The sequence below is a fragment of the Pan paniscus genome, chromosome 2 (assembly GCF_029289425.2).
Source record: "Pan paniscus chromosome 2, NHGRI_mPanPan1-v2.0_pri, whole genome shotgun sequence".
Taxonomy (NCBI): Eukaryota; Metazoa; Chordata; class Mammalia; order Primates; family Hominidae; genus Pan; species Pan paniscus.
This window is the reverse complement of record NC_085926.1, coordinates 14,938,743-14,960,602: the sequence shown is the minus strand read 5'-3', so window position 1 is coordinate 14,960,602 and position 21,860 is coordinate 14,938,743. Positions and strand designations below refer to the sequence as shown.

At 38.8% G+C, this 21,860-nt stretch overlaps 1 protein-coding gene across 8 annotated transcripts in view; it reads right to left on the bottom strand.

Moving 5' to 3' along the window:
• NR2C2 (nuclear receptor subfamily 2 group C member 2) overlaps positions 1-21,860 on the bottom strand; it is a 104,554-nt gene that overhangs the window by 72,922 nt on the left and 9,772 nt on the right. For 4 of the 8 annotated variants that reach the window (XM_063602721.1, XM_063602722.1, XM_034955882.3 and 1 more), the window contains exons 2-4: positions 20,030-20,069; positions 19,585-19,690; positions 16,733-16,816 (exon numbers count right to left, since the gene is read on the bottom strand). The exons of 2 other annotated variants lie outside the window; for them this stretch is intronic. In XM_063602721.1, the coding sequence (XP_063458791.1) occupies positions 16,733-16,792 (60 nt within the window). In that variant the 5' untranslated portion in view covers positions 16,793-16,816; positions 19,585-19,690; positions 20,030-20,069. Of the gene's footprint in view, positions 1-12,277; positions 12,320-16,732; positions 16,817-19,584; positions 19,691-20,029; positions 20,070-21,860 lie in introns of those variants that run through there. 2 more of the 8 variants (XM_034955887.3, XM_034955883.3) reach the window with 2 other exon arrangements.

The following is a 21,860-nucleotide window of genomic DNA, read 5'->3' as shown; positions in this document are numbered from 1 at the left end:
TAATAGTAATACTTTCCCTGAATTCCAGTTAAGTACAGAAAATACTCATGCATTTATCTCTATCCCTTTACCAAGCCACCTTAAACAATGAGTAAAGGAACAAAAACAAAAATGTACAAACCCACAAAGACAAAAAGAATAGTCAAGGAGATATAGTGGATCACAGATGCTGACATACTTTTGGAGGACGGAAAGCAGATGATGAAGTGGAAACTAATTTAGGAAAATGGACAAAGCCCCAAATGACTATGGGGGGATATTAATGAGAAGCAAGCTAATTTTCACCCCAGAACCTTGGAAAGGCTCAGCCCCTGGTCCCACAGAAACCTGGGTTGAGAAGCAGGCCCTAAACCAGAGGACTGGTTGAATGTGGTATAGCCAGGTAAACTCACCATCACCACCACCTCTCATACCACTGCAGAAAAAAGGAGGTATAGTCTGTGGATAACTTGAACCAAAGAGTGAACCAAAGAGGTCCCAGACCCTGAGACATCAAACACATCTTCATATGAAGGAGGGCGGCCCTGTTCTTCGGTTTTCACAGAAGTAAACCAAGTGAAAGTATAGGTATTGCAAAGTGAACCTCCAACCCCCATGCTGCCAACCCTATCCCCTGTGCCATAGTTTTAAAACAAGCAAGGACAAAAAGACTGGCAACAAGACATGTGGTACCCTGCAGATAGGAAACTGAAGAATTTTTGCTGGAAAAAACTGAATAGGTTTCCAGAAAGGAAACCTATGGACGAACAGTCCTCAACTTACAATGGTTCAACTTACTTTATGATGGTACAAAAGCAATACACATTCAGTAGAAACAGTGCTTTAAATACCTAGATGACCATTCTGTTTTTGACTTTCAGAACAGTATTTAATACTAGTATGTTACATGAGATATTCAAGTTTATTATAAAATAGGCTTTGTGTTACATGATTTTGCCCAACTGTAGGCTAATATAAGTGTTCTGAGCATGTTTAAGGTATGTTCGACTAAGCTATGAGGTTCTGTAGGTTACGTGCATTCAACAGATTTTCAAGCTATAATGAGTTTATTGGGGCACAACCCCACTGCAAGTTAAGGAACATTTGTACTGAAGTTTAGGGTGTGGGTGCTTATCCAATCAATCCACAGTAAAATCAAGCTAGCTGATGAGGCTTACACATGTACAAAAACACTTTTTTGGGGTTTTTGTTTTCAGTTTTAAGTCCTTCATTCTTTTTTTAAAATATTTTTATTTCTTGCGTCACCCAGGCTGTAGTGCAGTGGCATGATCATAGTTCCCTGCAGCTGAGCTGAAGTCTGTTCTTCTTTTTTTTTTTTTGAGGCAGAGTCTCACTCTGTCACTCAGGCTGGAGTGCAGTGGTACAATCTCAGCCTCCCGGGTTCAAGCAATTCTTGTGCCTCAGCCTTCTGAGTAGCTGGGACTACAGGCACACACCACCATGCCCGGCTAATATTTGGTATTTTAGTAGAGACGGGGTTTCGCCATGTTGCCCAGGCTGGTTTTGAACTCCTGAGTTCAGGCAATCCGCCCGCCTCGGCCTCCCAAAGTGCTAGGATTATATGCATGAGCCATTTTGCCCGGCTACATTACTCTTAAATATGGACCAACAATGAGCATCATTAGCCATCTGAGGAAAGCTTCCACAGGAAAGAAAGGAACTAAAAGAAACAAAAGTGAATTTGGATAAAAGCAACTATGTAAGAAAGAAGAAAACTAAACAGAATAAAAAACTGCAATTAACACTCAAAGAGAATTACAACAAGCTACTGTACCCATGAAGAAAATGTTGCTATAAAAATAAAGGGAGAAAGAGTTCCCAAAATTAAAAATAAGATATCAAAAATGAAAATAAAATTGAAGAAGCAATAACAGCTAGAGCTGAAAGCCATCTGCCACAATGTATTACTTTCTATGTGCTATGCTTTACATGCAGTAAATCATTTAATTCTCACAATAATCCTCTAAAATGAGTTCAATAATTAATCCTACAGTTGGAGAAACTAGCAAAAGACATTAAGTAACATACTCAAGCACTAGTCAGTGATGAAGACAGATTCTAAGTCAGGAAATCTCACTAAAAGTAGAAGCTGGAGGCAGATGGAAACACAAGAGAAAACGAGAGGAAATGAAAGGATTAGTTCAAGAGACCCAAAATCCAACTAATTAGTTGTTCTGAAAAGAGACTAGAAAAAAACTGAGGGAAGAAATTATCTAAGAACTAGCATAAAACAATTTCCCAGAACAGGAGGACATGAACTTTGACTGAAAGAACCCTCTGAGTGCACAGTATCATTTATGAAAATATATATATACCACGGGACATGACTGTATATTTCAGAACAGAATAGAAAAGATCTTAACCAGATTGGGAGGGAGAGGAAGAGAGGTCACCCATGTAGATAAGGAATGACAGTGGCACTGACTATTATACACAAAAGCAACACTAGAAAATGGAAGACAATAAAATGATGCCTTCAAAATTCTGAGGTAAAATTATTTTCAACTTAGATTTCTATTCCTCGTCAAACTATCAATTAGCCATGTACATGTAAATGAAAATATGTTCAGACATATAAGATTTTTGAAAATCACCTCTGGTGCACCCTTTCCTAGGAAGCTAATACAGCATGCTGTCCATCAAAAAAAAAAAAAAAAAAGGAAGGAAGGAAGGAAGACAGACTCAAGAAAACAAAGACTCCAAACAAGAGAGAAGTAAAGGATGACAGCTGTGCACAGTAAGTTCAAAGAGCAATCAGTAGGGACTAGAGCAGGAGGTCAGAGGCAAAAGCCTTCTAAAAAAGAAGGAATGTTTTCACAGGAAAAAAAGGAAACTAAAAATTCTTCTGATTTGTATAGAAAATAGTATCTGGAGAGTTTTACAACTATGTAGGAGACACTAGGAAGTATCTGTAATGGTATCATAATTATATAACCAGAACACCGATTTATACAAACAGGATATAATTTTATTGGGAGGGAAGAGATGTGGGAGTATATGGCACTGAACGAACACTAAAGTCTCTTCATCTAATGTGAATAAAAGTGGGGGCATTATTACAAATGTTAACAGAAATAAGAAAAGATTATAAACTAGTACTATGAACAATTACACACCGACACACTGGATAACCTAGATGAAACGGACAAATTCTCAGAAACACACAACCTACCAGGACTGCATCATGAAGGAACAGAAAATCTGGACTGGGTGTGGTGGCTCATGCCTGTAATCCCAGCACTTTGGAAGGTGGAGGTGGGAAGATTGCCTGAGCCCAGGAGTTCGAGGTCAGCCCGGGCAACATGGCGAAACCCTGTCTCTAAAGAAATAAAATAAAATAAAAATTATATTTTTAAAAAAAGAAACAAAATCCAAATAGACCTATAACCAGTAAGAAGATAGAATAAGTAATCAAAAACTTTCCAAAAAAGGAAAGTCCTGGACCACATGGCTTCACTGCTAAATTCTACCAAGCATTTAAAGAAGAATTAACATCAATCCTTCTTAAACTCTTCTAGAAACACTGAAGAGGTGGGAACATTTCCAAACTCCCATGAGGCCAGTATTATCACACTGATACCAAAGCCAAAGACACCAAAAGAAAACTATAAACTATTCTCTTCCCTGTGGACAGTGGTGCAAAAATCCTCAACAAAATACTAGCAAACTGAATTCAGCAGCATATTAAAAAATACAAACCATTACCAAGAGAGGTTTGTCCAAGAAATGCAAGAGTGGTTCAACATATGAAAACTGATCAATGTAAAGTACCTCTCATTAAGAGAATGAACGGAAAAAAACACATCATCCTCTGAACTGATGGAAAAAAGCACTTGACAAAATTCAATAGCCTTTCATGATTAAAACACGTAACAAAATAGGAATAGAAGGAAATTACCTCAACATAATAAAGGTCACATATGAAAACCACCTGTTTCATCAATGAAACACTCATTGATAGAAGACTGAATACTTTTCCTCTAAGATAAGGAACAAGACAAGAATGGCTACTTTTGCCACTTGTACTAGAAGTCCTAGCCAGGGCAATTAGTCAAGAAAAATAAAAGGCATCCATAGAGGAAAGAAAGAAGTAAAATTATCCCTCATTCACAGACGACAGAACCTTATATGTACAACTCTAAAGATGACCAAAAAACTTTTAGAATAAAACAAATTCAGCAAAACTGCATGTTATTAGAAATAAGAATCAGTAACATTTCTATACACTAACAATGCACATCCCATAAGGGAAATTAAGAAAACAATTCCACTTACAATACCATAAAAAAGAATAAAATGTTCAGGATTAAATTTAACCAAGGAAGCAAAATTCTTAAAACATTTAAGTATACACTTAAAACGAAAGTATACACTGGTTGGACGCAGAGGCTCACACCTGTAATCCCAGCACTTTGGGAGGCCAAGGTGGGCAGATCACTTGAGGTCAGGAGTTTAAGACCAGCCTGGCCAACATGGTGAAACCCTGTCTCTAGTAAAAATACAAAAATTAGCCGGGCATGGTGGCACATACCTGTAATCCCAGCTACTTGGGAGGCTGAGGCAGGAGAATTACTTGAACCTGGGAAGTGGAGGTTGCAGTGAGCCTAAATTGTACCACTGCACTCCAGCCTGGGTGAAACAGTGAGACTCCATCTCAAAAAAAAAAAAAAACCAACAAAAAAACCATAAGTATACACCGAAAACTATAAAACACCATGGAAAGAAATTAAAGACAACATAAATAAGTGGAAAAACATCCTGTGTTCATGGATTGAAAGACTTAATATTGTTATGAAGTCAACACTATCCAAAGCCATCTACAAACTCAAATGTAATCCCTGTCAAAACCCCAATGATGTATTTTACAGAAATAGAAAAATCCATTAACCTTCATATGGAATCTCAAGGGACCCTGAACAACCAGAACAACCTTGAAAAAGAACAAAGTTAGATATCTCGTACTTCCCAATTTCAAAACTTACTACAAAGCTACAGTAATCCAAACAATGTGGTACTGGCATAAAGAGAGACATACAAACAAATAGCCTGAACGGGGAGGATATTATGCTAAGTGAAATAAACCAGTCACAAAAAGACAGGTTCTGTATAATTCTTACAGTAGTTATCAATAGTCAAATTCATAGAAAGTAGAAGAGCAGTTGTGAGGGTGGGGGAAGGGGGCATTGGGGAGTTGCTGTTTAATAAGTATAGAGTTTCAGTTTTAGCAAGATGAAAAAACTGTGAAGATCTGTTGTACAACAGTTTGAATATACTTACACTACTGAACTGTATACAGAGACAGTCTCTGACTTGATGATCTGACTTGTAATTTTTTTACTTTATGACTGGTTTACTGGGTTATAAAATGCATTTCAGACTTGTGATGTTTTCGACTTGTGATGGGCTTACCTGGATGCAGCTCCACTGTAAACCAAGGAACATCCGTACTTAAAAATGGTTAAGAGAGTAAATTTTATGTTATGTGGTTTTACCAATATTAGAGGAAAAAAAAGGAGAGAGAGCCAGAAATAAATCTGTGAATATATGTCAAATGATTGTTGACAAGCATGCCAAGACCATTCAATGAAGAAAGGAGTCTTTTTAACAAATGATTCTGGGACAACTAGATATTCACATGCAAAAGAATGAAGTCAGACTCCTTATACAATACCGTATAACTGGATCATAGACCTAAACTCTAAAATTTAGTACTAAATGTAGAGCTAAAACTCTAAAATTATAAGGAGACATGCACGGTGGCTCATGCTTGTAATCCTGGCACTTTGGGAGGCCAAGGTGGGAAAACTGCTTGAGCCCAGGAGTTCAAGACCAGCCTGGGTGGCATAGCAAGACCCTGTCTTAAAAAAAAATTTTTTTTTTTTAATTAGCCTGGCATGGTAGTGTACACCTGTAGTCCCAGCAGTACTCAGGAGGCTGAGGCATGAGAACTGCTTGAGCCCAGGAAGTCTATGCTGGATTAAGCTATGTTTGTGCCAATGCATTCCAGCCTGAGTGACAGAGCAAGACCCTGCCAAAAAAAAATCATAGAGGAAAATCTTCATGACATTGGACTTGGCGGTAATTTCTTGATTATGACACTAAAAGTACAAGCAACAAAAGAAAAAACATAAATTAAACTTCATCAAAATTAAAACTTTTTTTACATCAAAGGACACTATGAAGAGAATGGAAAGGCAGCCCACAGAATGGAACAAAGTACTTGCAAATCATATATCTGTGATATGGTTTGGATCTGTTCCCCCAACCAATCTCATGTCGAACTGTAATCCCCAGTGCTGGAGGTGCGGCCTGATGGGAGGTGATTGGATCATGGGGATGGAGTTCTCATGAATGGTTTAAGACCATCCTCTTGGTGCTGTTCTCATGATAGTGAGTGAGTTACCATGAGATCTGGTTGTTTAAAAGTGTGTAGCACCTCCCCCCACTCTCTTGGTCCTGCCCCTGCCATGTAAGACACCTGCTCCTGCTTTGTCTGCCACCATGAGTAAAGCTCTCTGAGGCCTCCCCAGAAGCAGATGCTGCCGTGCTCTCTGTACAGCCTGTGGAACCGTGAGCCAATTAAACCTCTCTTCATTATAAATTACCCAGCCTCAGGTATTCCTTTATAGCAATGCAAGAATGGACTACTACAATCTAATAAGGGCTTAATATCCAGAATATATAAAGAATTCCTACAGCTCAATGACAAAAAACCTCAAACTACCCAATTAAAAAGTGGGAAAGTACTTGAATAGACATTCTCCAAAAATATATGAATGGCCAACTAGCATATGAAAAGCTGCTCAGCCTGGTGTACTGGCTCATGCCTGTAATCCAGCACTTTGGGAGCCCCAGCCAGGTGGATCACTTGAGGTTAGGAGTTTGAGACCAACCTGGCCATCATGGTGAAACTCTGTCTCTACTAAAAATACAAAAATTAGCCAGGTGTGGTGGTGTGCGCCTGTAATCCCAGCTATTCAGGTGGCTGAGACATGGGAATCTCTGGAACCCAGGAGGCGGAGGTTGCAGTGAGCCGAAATGATGCCACTGCACTCCAGCCTGGGTGACAGAATGAGACACTGTCTCAGAGAAAAAAAAAAAAGAAAGAAAGAAAAAGAAAAAAAAAAGAGAGAGAATGAGAACTTTTTTTTCTTAATTAAAAGAAATTTATGGCTGGGCACGGTGGCTCATGCCTGTAATCCCAAGCACTTTGGGAGGCCAAAGCAGGTGGATCACCTGAGGTCAGGAGTTCGAGACCAGCCTGACCAACACGGAGATACCCCGTCTCTACTAAAACTACAAAAATCACCTGGGCGTGGTGGCGCATGCCTGTAATCCCAGCTACTCGGGAGGCTGAGGCAGGAGAATCGCTTGAACCTGGGAGGCGGAGGTTGCAGTGAGCCGAGATCATGCCATTGCACTCCAGCCTGGGCAACAAGAGTGAAACTCTGTCTCAAAAAAAAAAAAAAAAAAGAAAAAAGAAATTTAGGTAAATTAATTTTTTAATGTGAACAACAACAAAAAAAGAAAAGCTGTTCAACATCACTAATCATTAGGGAAGTGCAAGTCAAAACCACAATCAAATATCACTTTACATCCATTAGGGTAGCTTTTATCAAAAAACAAAACAACAAATAACGTGTTGTTGAGGATGTGGAGAAACTAGAACCCTTGTGCACTGCTGGTAAGAATGTAACATGGTTGCAGCCGCTGTGGAAAACAATATAGCAGTTTCTCAAAAATCAAATGTAGAAACCTAAGATCCAGCAATTCCACTTCTGGGTATACAGATGCTCCTTATGATGAGGTTATGTCCTGATAAACCATTGTAAGTTGAAAATGTCATTAAGTCAAAAATGCATGTAAGACTAGGCACGGTGGCTTATGCCTGTAATCCCAGCACTTTGGGAGGCCAAGGCAGGTGGATCACCCGGGGTCAGGAGTTTGAGACCAGCTTGGCCAACATGGTGAAACCCCATCTCTACTAAAAATACAAAAATTAGCAGGGCATGATGGTGGGTGCCTGTAATCCCAGCTACTCAGGAGGCTGAGGCAGGAGAACTGCTTGAACCCAGGAGGCGAAGGTTGCAGTGAGCCAAGATTGCGCCACTGCACTCCAGCCTGGGCGCAGAGCAAGACTCTGCCTCAAAAAAATAAAAAATAAAAAAATGCATTTAATACACTTAGCCTATCAAACAGCATGGCTTAGCCGAATCTATCTTACATGCTCAGAACACTCACACTAGCATACAGCCGAACAAAATTATCTTACACAAAGCTTATAATAAATTGTTGAATTTCTCATGTAATTTATTAAATACTGTACTGAAAAACAGAATGGTTATATAGGTACTTGAAGTATGGCTTCTACCAAATGCATATGGCTTTTGCACCATTGCAAAGTTAAAAAATTGTAAGTTGAACCATCATAAGTTGAGTACCAACTGTATACCCAAAATAACTGAAAGCAGGGACTCAAGATACTTGTATACCTACGTTCACAGCAGAATTCCTCAAAGCCAAGAGGTTGAAGCAACCCAAATGCCCACTGACAGATGAACAGATAAAATGTGATACATAAGTAGAATATTAGTCTTAAAAAGGAAGGAAACTGACATATACTATAACATATGACACATGCTACAACATGGATTAACCTTGAGGACATTATACTAAGTGAAATAAGCCCAGTAACGAATGACAATTACATGATTCTATTTACATAAGGTACCTAGAGAAGTCAAATTCAGAGACATGGAAAGAATGGTGGTTGCCAAAGGCTAGGGGAATGAGGGGAATGGTAGCTGGTGCTACATGGATACCGAGTTTCAGTCTGGAAAGAAGAAAAAGTTCTAGAGATGGATGGTGGTGATGGTTACAGAACAATGTGACCAGTACTTAATGCCAAAGAACTCCACACTTTAAAACAGTTAAAATGGTAAATTTTATATTTTACCACAATTAAAAAAACAAAACAAAACAAAAAAAGAATTCATTACCGCCCCCCCACCCCCGGCCCCCAAAAAAGACAGTATCTAAGCCCGATAAATCAAGAATTAGAAATAGTGGGGTAAGGACATTTTTTAAAGCATGAAGTTAAATACCAGAAGAAATCAAATTTAGAGGAGGCTTGGTGATAAAGGGTAAGAGTGGTTCAGAAACCTGCTGTTTTCTGCTTTAAGCCTAATATTGTATTGGTCAACTTTTAAATGTATGTATATGTACTACTTTGACAAGAAAATGAAAATTTAAACATCCAGTTAGAGGGCAGGATAAATCAAATTCAGTCCTAGTGAGTTAGGCATTCCAGGACACTGAAAACCCAACTTTGCTTTTCCCTCCTTGAGGACACGGCCTTGCCAATACTGCATTTTGTTCAACAACTGGGAGAGCTCTATGTTTTTAAACATTCCCTTACATGGAAATGTTAGTGTAAGTTTTCTGCAATAATGATGTAAATCCTGTTGATAAAAAGAATAAAGAGGTCATAAGAATTTGGCTATTTTCTCAGCCATGGCAGGCCTTATTTGATGGCTGAGAGCCCCTTACATAGCCCAGGGTCAAGGAAAAGGGTTGTAAAGCCACTTCATTTCTATTGCATAAACATACATGCAACTTATAGTTTAGGTGTATGAGTGATTTCTTTCTGCCAATCAGTAAGCACTCAAAATACTTCAGCAAGTTAACTCCTAAATTTCTCCTGACTCAAAATATGGAGTTTAAAAAGTATCTTTATTGGCCGGGCACGGTGGCTCACGCCTGTAATCCCAGCACTTTGGGAGGCCAAGGTGGGTGAATCACAAGGTCAGGAGTTCGAGACCAGCCTGGCCAACACAGTGAAACCCCATCTCTGCTAAAAGTACAAAAATTAGCTGGGTGTGGTGGCACGTGCCTGTAGTCCCAGCTACTCGGGAGGCTAAGGCGGGAAAATTGCTTGAACGGAAGTGGTTGTTGCAGTGAGCCGAGACCACACCACTGCACTCTAGCCTGGGTGACACAGTGAGACTCTGTTTCAAAAAAAAAAAAAAGAATCTTTATTTAGGCAATGAAGAAATACATAGTATATGTATCTATATGTCTGCTTTAAATTTCCAGTTATAGAGGGAAATTTTTTTTTCTTTTTTTAATTTATTATTATTATACTTTAAGTTTTAGGGTACATGTGCACAATGTGCAGGTTAGTTACATATGCATACATGTGCCATGCTGGTGCACTGCACCCACTAACTCGTCATCTAGCATTAGGTATATCTCCCAATGCTATCCCTCCCCACTCCCCCCACCCCACAACAGTCCCCAGAGTGTGATGTTCCCTTTCCTCTGTCCATGTGTTCTTGTTGTTCAATTCCCACCTATGAGTGAGAATATGTGGTGTTTGGTTTTTTGTTCTTGCGATAGTTTACTGAGAATGATGATTTCCAATTTCATCCATGTCCCTACAAAGGACATGAACTCATCATTTTTTACAGCTGCATAGTATTCCATGGTGTATATGTGCCACATTTTCTTAATCCAGTCTATCATTGTTGGACATTTGGGTTGGTTCCAAGTCTTTGCTATTGTGAATAATGCCGCAATAAACATACGTGTGCACGTGTCTTTATAGCAGCATGATTTATAGTCCTTTGGGTATATACCCAGTAATGGGATGGCTGGGTCAAATGGTATTTCTAGTTCTAGATCCCTGAGGAATCGCCACACTGACTTCCACAATGGTTGAACTAGTTTACAGTCCCACCAACAGTGTAAAAGTGTTCCTATTTCTCCACATCCTCTCCAGCACCTGTTGTTTCCTGACTTTTTAATGATTGCCATTCTAACTGGTGTGAGATGGTATCTCATTGTGGTTTTGATTTGCATTTCTCTGATGACCAGTGACGGTGAGCATTTTTTCATGTGTTTTTTGGCTGCATAAATGTCTTCTTTTGAGAAGTGTCTGTTCATGTCCTTTGCCCACTTTTTGATGGGGTTGTTTTTTTCTTGTAAATTTCTTTGAGTTCATTGTAGATTCTGGATATTAGCCCTTTGTCAGATGAGCAGGTTGCGAAAATTTTCTCCCATTTTGTAGGTTGTTTCAAAACGGTAGTTTCACTCTGATGGTAGTTTCTTTCGCTGTGCAGAAGCTCTTTAGCTTAATTAGATCCCATTTCTCAATTTTGGCTCTGGTTGCCATTGCTTTTGGAGTTTTAGACATGAAGTCCTTGCCCATGCCTATGTCCTGAATGGTAATGCCTAGGTTTTCTTCTAGGGTTTTTATGGTTTTAGGTCTAACATTTAAGTCTTTAATCCATCTTGAATTGATTTTTGTATAAGGTGTAAGGAAGGGATCCAGTTTCAGCTTTCTACATATGGCTAGCCAGTTTTCCCAGCACCATTTATTAAATAGGGAATCCTTTCCCCATTGCTTGTTTTTCTCAGGTTTGTCAAAGATCAGATAGTTGTAGATATGCGGCATTATTTCTGAGGGCTCTGTTCTGTTGCATTGATCTATATCTCTGTTTTGGTACCAGTACCATGCTGTTTTGGTTACTGTAGCCTTGTAGTATAGTTTGGGAAATCTTAAATGCTTAAAAAATACTGAAGCCCCTTTAGAAAATTTCATTCCTTTAATATATGAAAAGCAAAATTAATTCCAGTGTTAGACATGATTCAAGCTCTCACTGCTTTGGTTACCAATTATCATCTGCCACCTTATCTCTCCCATTCTCAGCTATTCCTTTTTTTTAAAAAAAAAAAATGAACCACATTGTTTTTTAAAATCAAATTTCACAGTCATTTCATTGTTAATGGACATTTGGCTGACATTCCCACCAGCAACGTATGAGGTTTCCAATTTTTCCACTTCCTTTCCAGTGTTTACTATCTGATTTTTATATTCTAGCCATTCTAGTGGATGTGAAATAGTATCTCACTGTGGTTTTTAACGAAAATTAAAGAAACAGAAAATAGAAAAATAGAGAAAATCCATTAAACCAAAAAGCTGGTTTGTTGAAAAAAAATCAAGTTGACAAACCTTCAGCTAGATTGACCAAGAAAAAGAGGGCAGACTCAAATTACTAGAATCACAAATGAAAGAGGATAAATTACCACTGACCTTACAGAAATAAAAAGGATTCTAAAGGAATGCTATGAAGAACTGTACACCAACAAATTAGATAACTTAGATGAAATGAACAAAGTCCCAAAAAGACAAATTACTGAAACTGACTCAAGAAGAAATGGACAGTATGAACAGACCTGTAACAAGTAAAGACTGAATTAGTAATCCAAAAATTACCTGAAAAGAAAAGGCCAGGCCCAGATGGCTTCTCCGCTAATTCTACAAGATTTTTAAAGAAAAGTTAATATCAATTCTTTATAAACAATTTCAAAAAACAGAGAGGTCACACAGCTTTCAAGTGGCAGGGCCAGGATTTAAATCTAGGCAATCTGGCTCCAGAGTCTACACTGTTGACCACTATATTCAACTGTCTCTCTGAATTACTAAATTTGAGCACATTATAGGACATCAAGTTATTTCATATCACCCAACTTTTGTAGTTTACCTTGGTATTTGCCACTTAGATGGTCTATGGAGAAAAAAGCTGAATGGGGACTCTAGAGAACATCATTTACATAATCCACAATGTTGCTGTATTTCATGAAGCAAAAATGCATGGCACTTACTAAAGCTCATTTCTAAAAAGACTTATTTTAGAGACAGGTTCTCACTCTGTCATCCAGGCTGGAGTGCAGTGAGGGACATCATAGCTCACTGTAGTCTTGAACTCCTGGGATCAAGTGATCCTCCAACCTCAGCCTCCAGAGTAGCTGAGACCACAGGAAGGCGCCACCACGTCCAGCTAAATTTTTTGATTGTTTATAATAGCGACGAGGATTTAAACCCCAATCTGTCTGATCTCACGGCTTTCTACCAAGATCCTGTCTTTCCTATTCAACTAGTGTAGCCTATCTCAGGCTTATCCCGTTAGAGAGCTCTGGGAGAGCAAAAGCCCTGTCCTATTATCCACCAGCATATCCTCCCTGGCCTACGGGAAGGGAACGGGTATGCTCCTTCATTATCTGCTGATTGAGTAAACAATTATCCAAAACTGACTGTTAATTATCTCTCAATTTGGATACTTTATTCCCACTCCATTACTACTTAGCATTAAAATGATGAAGTGTAGGCCCTCTTACTCATTTAGCTAATCAAATATTATATATAGTTATTATATGCAGTTTAAAATTACTAAGCTCAAAAATTCGAAGGACACAAATACATACTTATTCCTTAAAATAACACTATGGGGCCAGGCATGGTGGCTCACGCCTATAATCCCAGCACTTTGGGAGGCTGAGGCAGGCAAATTACCTGAGGTCAGGAGTTCAAGACCAGCCTGCCTGGCCAACAAGGCGAAACCCTGTCTCTACGACAAATACAAAAAATTAGCCAGGCATAGTGCCCCACGCCTGTAATCCCAGCTACTCAGGAGGCTGAGGCAGGAGAATAGCTTGAACCCAGGAGGCGGAGGTTGCAGTGAGCTGAGATCACGCCATTGCACTCCACAGCTTGGGCAACAAGAGCAAAACTCTGTCTCAAAAAAAAAAAAAAAAAAAAAAAAAAAAAAAAAAACCAGCAAGGAAATCTAGGAAATATTTTAAACAGGAGGATTGCTTTTGCACTCAAAATTCAGACTGACTTTCATTATTTTGAGTCTCTAAAAACTCTTTTTTTTTTTTTTGCCATGGGAAACAACAGTTGTACTAAGTTAATACATGAAATTCTACTGCCTGAAGGAAATAAGGTATTTGGCAGAAAATTTTAGCTAGCAAACTTTTTGAATGCATACAAAGAACTTACATTAGCCTATATTAACCTCTTTCCTAAAGAATTAATGATGTTGCCTGACGACTTGTGATATAGAAAGAAAAAGAAAGAATGATGGCCTCTTAGGGCAGCAATCCACACAGCAGTCTCCAAATCAGCCTCAAGTGGAAACACAGATATTTGAAAAACTAACAATTATTTTCAAGGTAATTATTCCTATCACAAAATAAAGCAACAAATAAATATGGGAGTCCTCAAATAATGTTGTTTTGTTATAATGTTGATGAGAAAAAAAAGTGATTCCAGGCCGGGGCCACTGTCTGTGGGTAGTCTGTATGTTCTCCCCATGTCTGCATGGGTTCTCTGCAGGTATTCCGGCTTCCCCCACCACATGCCAACGATGTGCATGCGAGGTGACTTGGTGTGTCTAAATTATCCCAGTCTGAGTGAGTGTGGGTATGTGTGTGAGTACACCCTGTGACAGGATGGTGTCCTGGCCAGGAGTGTTTCTGCCTTGTGCCCTGAACTGCCAGGACAGGATCCAGCCACCTATCACCCTGAACTGGAATAAGTGGGTTGGGAAATGAATACAAATTATTGTAAAATAAAAATTCATGGCCGGGCACGGTGGCTCACGCCTGTAATCCCAGCACTTTGGGAGGCCAAGGCAGGCGGATCATGAGGTCAGGAGATCAAGACTATCCTGGCTAACACGGTGAAACCCGTCTCTACTAAAAATACACACAAAAAAAAATTAGCTGGGTGTGGTGGCGGGCGCCTGTAGTCCCAGCTACTCGGGAGGCTGAAGCAGGAGAATGGCGTGAACCCGGGAAGCAGAGCTTGCAGTGAGCCGAGATCGCACCACTGCACAATAGCCTCGGCACAGAGCGAGACTCCATCTCAAAAAAATAAAAAATAAAAAATAAAAAAAATAAAGTCCACAGTAATCATACCAAATGCATGACAATAAACTATGCAGTAAGAAAGCACTCAGCGGGCCTGTCATACTTGTGATTGACTGCATAGTGGTAGGAGGTACTCCTGACAATTTTTGCTTTGCAAACAATTATTCCTTAATATAATTCACCACCATGACTGCCATCACTCACTGATTCACCAAATATTGGGTAAATAATTTTGTTTATATTAGTCTTTAATCTTAAAAGTATGTATAGCTCACATTTATTTCAATATTTAATATTAGAGGTGTTCTGTATCTTTATTTAGAAATTTGATTTTTTATTGTTTGACCAGAAATATGCCATAGGAACTTAACTCTTGATTAGCCTAGGGTAAAACTGGTTTTGTTATATGTGGTTTCACCTAAAGCTGGTTTCCAAGAACCCACTGATAACGTTAAATGAGAACTTGTTTTACAAGCATTTTAATCCCAATACTTCTGTAACTCTGATAGCCCATTCAAAAATATAATAATAAAATATTTGTCAAATCTATCTTCTTTCATTTTCAGTTAATATTAACCATTATTTGCTGGGTGGGGAGGGGGGTAGGTAACTAGTTACATTGTTGCATTTCAGTTAATGGTTGATCTAAAAATCTGAAAAATCTGCTCACCATTTTTATCGGTTTAAACTGGCATATGTATACTTAGTTTTTGTTTAAAAAAATCCTCTCTTTGAACGTAAATTTGTGTCTTTGCCCTAGATATATAAGCATTATTAAAAAATGCGACTTTGGGAGGCAGAGGCAGGCGGATCACGAGGTCAGGAGATGGAGACCATCCTGGCTAACACGGTGAAACCCCACCTCTACTAAAAATACAAAAAATTAGCCGGGCGTGGTGTGGCGGGTGCCTGTAGTCCCAGCTACTCGGGAGGCTGAGGCAGGAGAATGGTGTGAACCCAGGAAGCGGAGCTTGCAGTGGGCCGAGATCGCGCCACTGCACTTCAGCCTGGGAGACAGCAAGACTCTGTCTCAAAAAATAAAAAATAAAAAATGCGAATCTCAACCTTTTGGCTCCTGGTTGCAGTAGGACCCATGGTTAATTGGAGGAGCTTTGGAAGTGAACAGACCTGCGTCAGCATCTTGTCCTGCTATACAGTGCCTTTGGCTAATTACTTATTTTTTGAGACTTGGTTTCCTTACCTACTAAATGGGAATACTGACAGTACCAACCTCAGAAAGTTATTGTGAGGATTAAAGCCCTTGCATAGGGCATGGTACAGAATGAATGCCCAAAGTATGCAATTAGTGTTTTAGCTTTACTATGCGTTTCATGTCAAGTTGCCTGCACATACCAAGCTACTTAATGCCTACGTCCTTTTATATAGGTTTCTGACTTAGGATGCTCTCCCCAGAATCTACCACAAAGTTCCCCACCCCACTTACTTGGGTCTGACAAATGCTTACTCATAATGGAAGATCCACTTCCAGGATCAAATCCCTCACATGGAATTATACTTCTCAACCTATTTTATAATAACTCCTTAACCAGGCCTTGAGATCACTAAAGGAACAACCCATGACTCATTCACCCCCATATAACTCAGCACTTAGTACAATCCCTGGTCCATGGCAAATGGTCAATGACTGCTGAATGGACATAATCACGTCTTCTACTATTCCATAATATTAACGAAGAATCAAGCGTACAAGAAACTAAGAGATTTGGAGTTTAAACTATACCCACAAGGTTCAATAATAATCAGATTCTACTAGTTTTCGGTTTAAAGTAAAAGTTCAAGTCACCTTATTAAAAGCAGATAGGCCACCCTACTCATGCAAAAAAAACAAAAAAAGTTACAAATAAATGTTCTTGTCATTTTTTTCTCCCATGACAGCACCCTAGGACATATCACATGCTGACCTCCAAGGGACTGTTTTGAAAAAAATGAGCACACTGATTTTTCTTTCCTTTCGAAAGTGAGGGTGCCAGCTACTGTGCTAGCCCCTGTCACTCACCTCAGCCACCTGCTGGGTCCCCACTCTGTGCTGAACCAGCCCCTCCATATTTGTAGCCATGGTGAACCAAGATCATTAGAGAACCTGTTTGGAAAGATGTAGCAACCTCTATCAGGTGGGGAGAAACCAGACTACTTGAAAAATATTAGTAATCAAAATTCATCTTTGGTACTGTCTTGTGTGGATTTTGCCCTCTATAGCAGACAGACCTAGCAAGCTAGACATATCTGTATATGCTGCACCACCTCCTTCAGTTACAGGTACCAAAATTAATTTGTAGAAACATTTCAATTTAGAAACTTCCTCTGACAAATATAGACAAAGATGAATTTGGAAATTTAATTATCAGGTCTCCAGGGTTGTAACAGCTTGGTTTACCTCTCAGGGAGGTGGGAATCACACCTTTTTGGATAGTTCCCTGTCACAGTATGCTGAATAAGAAGGTGGGTATCTGAGAAAGGTGTGAGATCAACTCTGGATAGAGCCCTAGATGGCTATCATTAACCATACTTCTTTTGCTAGTGGCAAAGTGAGAAGCAAAACCCTGCTTGGTGCTAACATACCTCACTCACAGGTTGAAAGGCAAATACTATCACTAACAAAGCAAGAAGCGAAGAGACTGCATTACTAAAGTGTGCTAACAAGAATATGGTACCCATACACATATTAATTTATATTAAGTCCTCATTAAATTACAAAACCAGATAATTCGGCTTTCTACTAGTAGCAAAAATAGATTTGATGTTGTTATTCGTAAAAATTGAGAAAGATCACCTAAAGAGTGATCACCTAAAGATCAAAGAGTGTGCTAGTTTCCTGGGTCAAGACATTTGAGTACCAGCATTGCTGAAGGAGCAGACTTCCAGTCTCTTCTGGTCATGAGAAAGCTCTCCTGAATATTTCCTAAGCCCTTTCAAAGGCTCTACCACAAAGAATTCAGTATAATCTAGACCCAATTTCCGGACATTCACTATTGACTGTATAGGTCCCACGGTCCACAGGAGAACAAAGCTCAAATCTATTACCAAGATTTACATATAAAAACTATACAGTATTATTGAGTGTGCAATATAGAAGATTACAGTTCATTTGCCTGCCCTCCCTCAATCACAAAGTGGATTATCTTGCAATACAATTTTACAAAATATTTTTCTGTAGTTCCTATCTAAGGTATTATAATCACTGATCTCTATGAAGCTTTTTAACTCTCTGGTAACTTTCTACATCATTCTATTTATTATTAGATAGCCACCTCTATTATGATAATTCTAATTCATATTTTATTGCCAGAATGCTAAGAGAAAGAAACAGGAGGATGAAACTGTGACTGACAAATATGAAAGACTTGGCTCCTGTCTTCAAGGAGTCAAAATTCTGTGACAGCAGATACTGCACCAACTTCTACAATGACATGAGACCACCAGTATCAGTTACTCATTTTCACAAAATATGATTAGGTCTGAAACTGAGGAGATAAGTTTATTCTTTTAATAGATGGTAAAAACTTAACTTTTACTTGTTTCTAGAAGAAAAAAACACAAAGATACCTTTTGGTCTTTTTTTCTTGCTATAATTTGGTTACAACTAATGGAGATGGAAGGAAAAGGCGTCTTTAAGTCTACCAGAAAAGTCAACTGACTTGTTAAAAATACAAGTATTGCATGTAAAAGTCTAGAGTCTGATTCTTCCTCAAAACAGAAAATAAGAATTTTTAAAGAAATGGATAGCCAATAGGTACTGTACATTAAAAAATAAATCTAAACATGTGGCTGCAACTAATAATTTTTATCACTTTTAGATGTCAACAGAATTTCTCCTCTGTTATTAACTATAGTTCAATGTAAGAAATATGTGAATTTGAATTATTACAGGAATATTGTTAGGAAAATATTATTGAATAGTATAGAAACAGAGTACTAGAAAGGTGTATCTTTCTATTGGGTTCCCTAAAAGAGGTGGCTTGATACATCAAATTATGAGTAAAAATGGATTTTATAGATGACAATCTGATTTAATGGAGGCCTAGTACAGAATTATTTCTGTAATAATTCACTTTAAATTTGCAGGATCAATCAACTTCAGGTAGGGCTGGGGATCCCAAGATAAATCTAACAACAGGTGACTACAGATATGAAGTCACAGAGAAGCAGCAGTAAATCTGTTTAAGTTTAAAAAAGCTAAGTATTCTGGACATTAATTTTTTGTTGATAAGTTATAAATATCTTCACCCACTCTGTGGTTCATCTGTTTACTTTCTTTAAGGTGTCTTTTGATGAACAGAAGTCCTTAAATTTAATAAGGCTAAATTTATCCCTATTTTCTTTTACAGTTTGTACTTTCATTTATGAAAATCCTGTCCTATCCCAGGAATGTAACTGTAAATATTTTCTTAGAAATGTTCCAGTTTTGCCCCTCATATGTAAGTCCTCAATCCATCTGCAAATTGATTCTTGAATCTGATGAGAAGTAAGGATCCAACTAATTTTTTTCCCATGTAGATAATCCATTTACCATTTTCTATTCAAGAAATAGTTCTGGAAAATGGATTATCTATATGGGGAAAATCTATCCTTTTCCCCACTGATCTGAAATGCCATCTCTGCCATATCTGTTTTTCCTATATATGTGGATATAACTGTAGGTTCTCTATTCTATTCCACTAAGTTCTCTGTGTCTTTCTCTTGGTCACCACCACTATCTTTTTACTGCAGTGTTAGTGTAAGTCTTGCTCTCTGATAGGACAAGTGCCCCCCACCTTGTTCTCCCACACCAACTTCCTGGATCATCTTAAACGCCTCTCTTTATACACTTGAATTGAGCAGCAACCTTTCTTTATACACTTGAATTCTTACAATTCTTGATCTCACTGTTGGTTTTCTGCCTTCAAAGCAGCATCAGGCATCATCAACAGCAGCTTTGGAAGCTGCTTAAAAATGAACAAGGAGGAATGTGCACCTTCTGGAAAAACAAGCAGAGACAAAAAAATGAGACTAAGAGTGAGAGAGAAATTGAAAGAGAAACTATGTTAAAGCAAGTGCTTTCAATAAAGACTTAAATCCAGTCAGAGGAGGTGAGAAGTAGTTTCAAAAAATATTTTCTATTACTTTTGAAAATAAGTCACAAACCATATAGCCTATTCTCATATAAAAAAGGAAGACAAAGGCTTTTTCTTCCAGGATGTCACAATGTAAGAAGTAAAACAGAATCTTCAAGTAATGTCAGGAAGTGGGGCAGCGTGGACATTTAACCAAAATGCACCCAGACAAAAAAGGTAACATCAGGGTATAAGACTCTCACCTGAGAGCTTCTCTCACTGCTACCGCAGCCATAGGCGGTCCTAGAGACAGAAAGATCACACAGTGAGAAGGTCATACATCTTTGAAAAAGTACCACCAGAAAATGGTTATCAATTAGGAGATGTCCCACTAGAATAAGAGGCTCCAAGGAACAGTGGGTTGTGTCTAGATGTAGTTTGAAAAACTATCTTCACTAGCACAATTTTATATATATTTATTTTTTGAGACAGAGTCTTGCTCTGTCGCCAGGCTGGAGTGCAGTGGCACGATCTCGGCTCACTGCAACCTCCGACTCCCTGGTTCAAGCGATTCTCCTGCCTCAGCCTCCCCAGTAGCTGGGATTACAGGCATGCGCCACCACGCCCAGCTAATTTTTGTATTTTTAGTAGAGACGGGGTTTCACCATGTTGGCCAGGATGGTCTGGATCTCCTGACCTCGTGATCTGCCTGCCTCAGCCTTCCAAAGTGCTGGGATTACAGGCATTAGCCGCAGCACCCAGCCAATCTGGAACAACAACAACAACAAAATCCTATTGTTTTGATACTACAAAGTATAGAAAAGAAATAAAGCTTTTAAAAACAACCTTCTTGGCTGGTGGAGCCAAGCATAACACTAATAGCAGCAACTAACACTAAGTGGTTACTATACACAAGGCATTATATTAACAACCATTGTGGACAGAACACTAAACTCGCTCTTGGTACAGAAACCTGAGTCCTAAAGGCTAGTACTTCACCCATTCAGCTTGTTAACCTTCAAAGATTGCCCCCCACCCCCACAATAATGTTTAGGGGAAAGAACCTGATTAGCTGCCAAAAGAAGTATAATACTGAGTACCTTAAGTTAAAAAAAAAAAAAAAAGTGCTACAGAAGATCTTCCTCTGGTGATTTTACTAATCAAGTCCAACCACCTCCATCAGTTCTTATTAAGTAACTGCTATGAACTAGGCAATGAACTGACTGCTGAGAATTAACAACAACAAGGAGGAGAAAGAGGAGAATAAACAGTCCTTGTCCTTGATGAACTTATGAAGGAAACTGAAGTATCTATGCAAAGCAAATGCTATGAGTGTCCCAGGGAAGACACATTGCTCTCTGCCTGTGAGAACCAATGAAAACGTTACAGGAGAGGAATTATTTAAACTAGGTCTTGAAGGAAGAATGGAAATTTAGCAAGGAAAGACAGATGGATGACAAGAGAGTTCTAAGCAGAGAGGACAGCTCATACAAAACTGGCAGGTATGAGGAAGAGTGGCATATTTGAGGAATGGCAGGCAATGTGGTGTGGAATTATTACAGAGACCAGGGAAGGAGAGAGGCTGACACTGTAGACAACAGAGAATTATCAGGAGTTTGGCAGAAAAATGATGCACTCATATCTGGATCTTAAAAAAAAAAATTTAGACTGCAGTGTGGAAATGATAGAAAAGACAGAGACTGTAGATGGGAGGCCAGTTAGGAAGTGGTAGCAATAGTAAAGTCTAGAGATGAAGGCGGATTCTTAAAGTAGTGTGTTTTTCCTCGATAGCACACAAATGACAACAGGGCACAGTATATAAAAACTATTTCATATCCAGCCTGGGCAACATCGTGAGACCTTATCTCTAAAAAAATAAAAAATTGTAATACAGACCATAGAATGATAGTAGTAAATCATACTTGGTTGGCCTTATGTGACAGGTTTTATAAGAAATTCTTTCAAATCCAAGTGGATCAATATCACCCCATCAACAACAAAGAAGCAGAGAACAGAACAATGACTTTGAATTAGCTCTTCCAGGCTCACAAAGTGATAGCTAACTAAACCTTGCAACCAGAGTTTCTTTAGTGA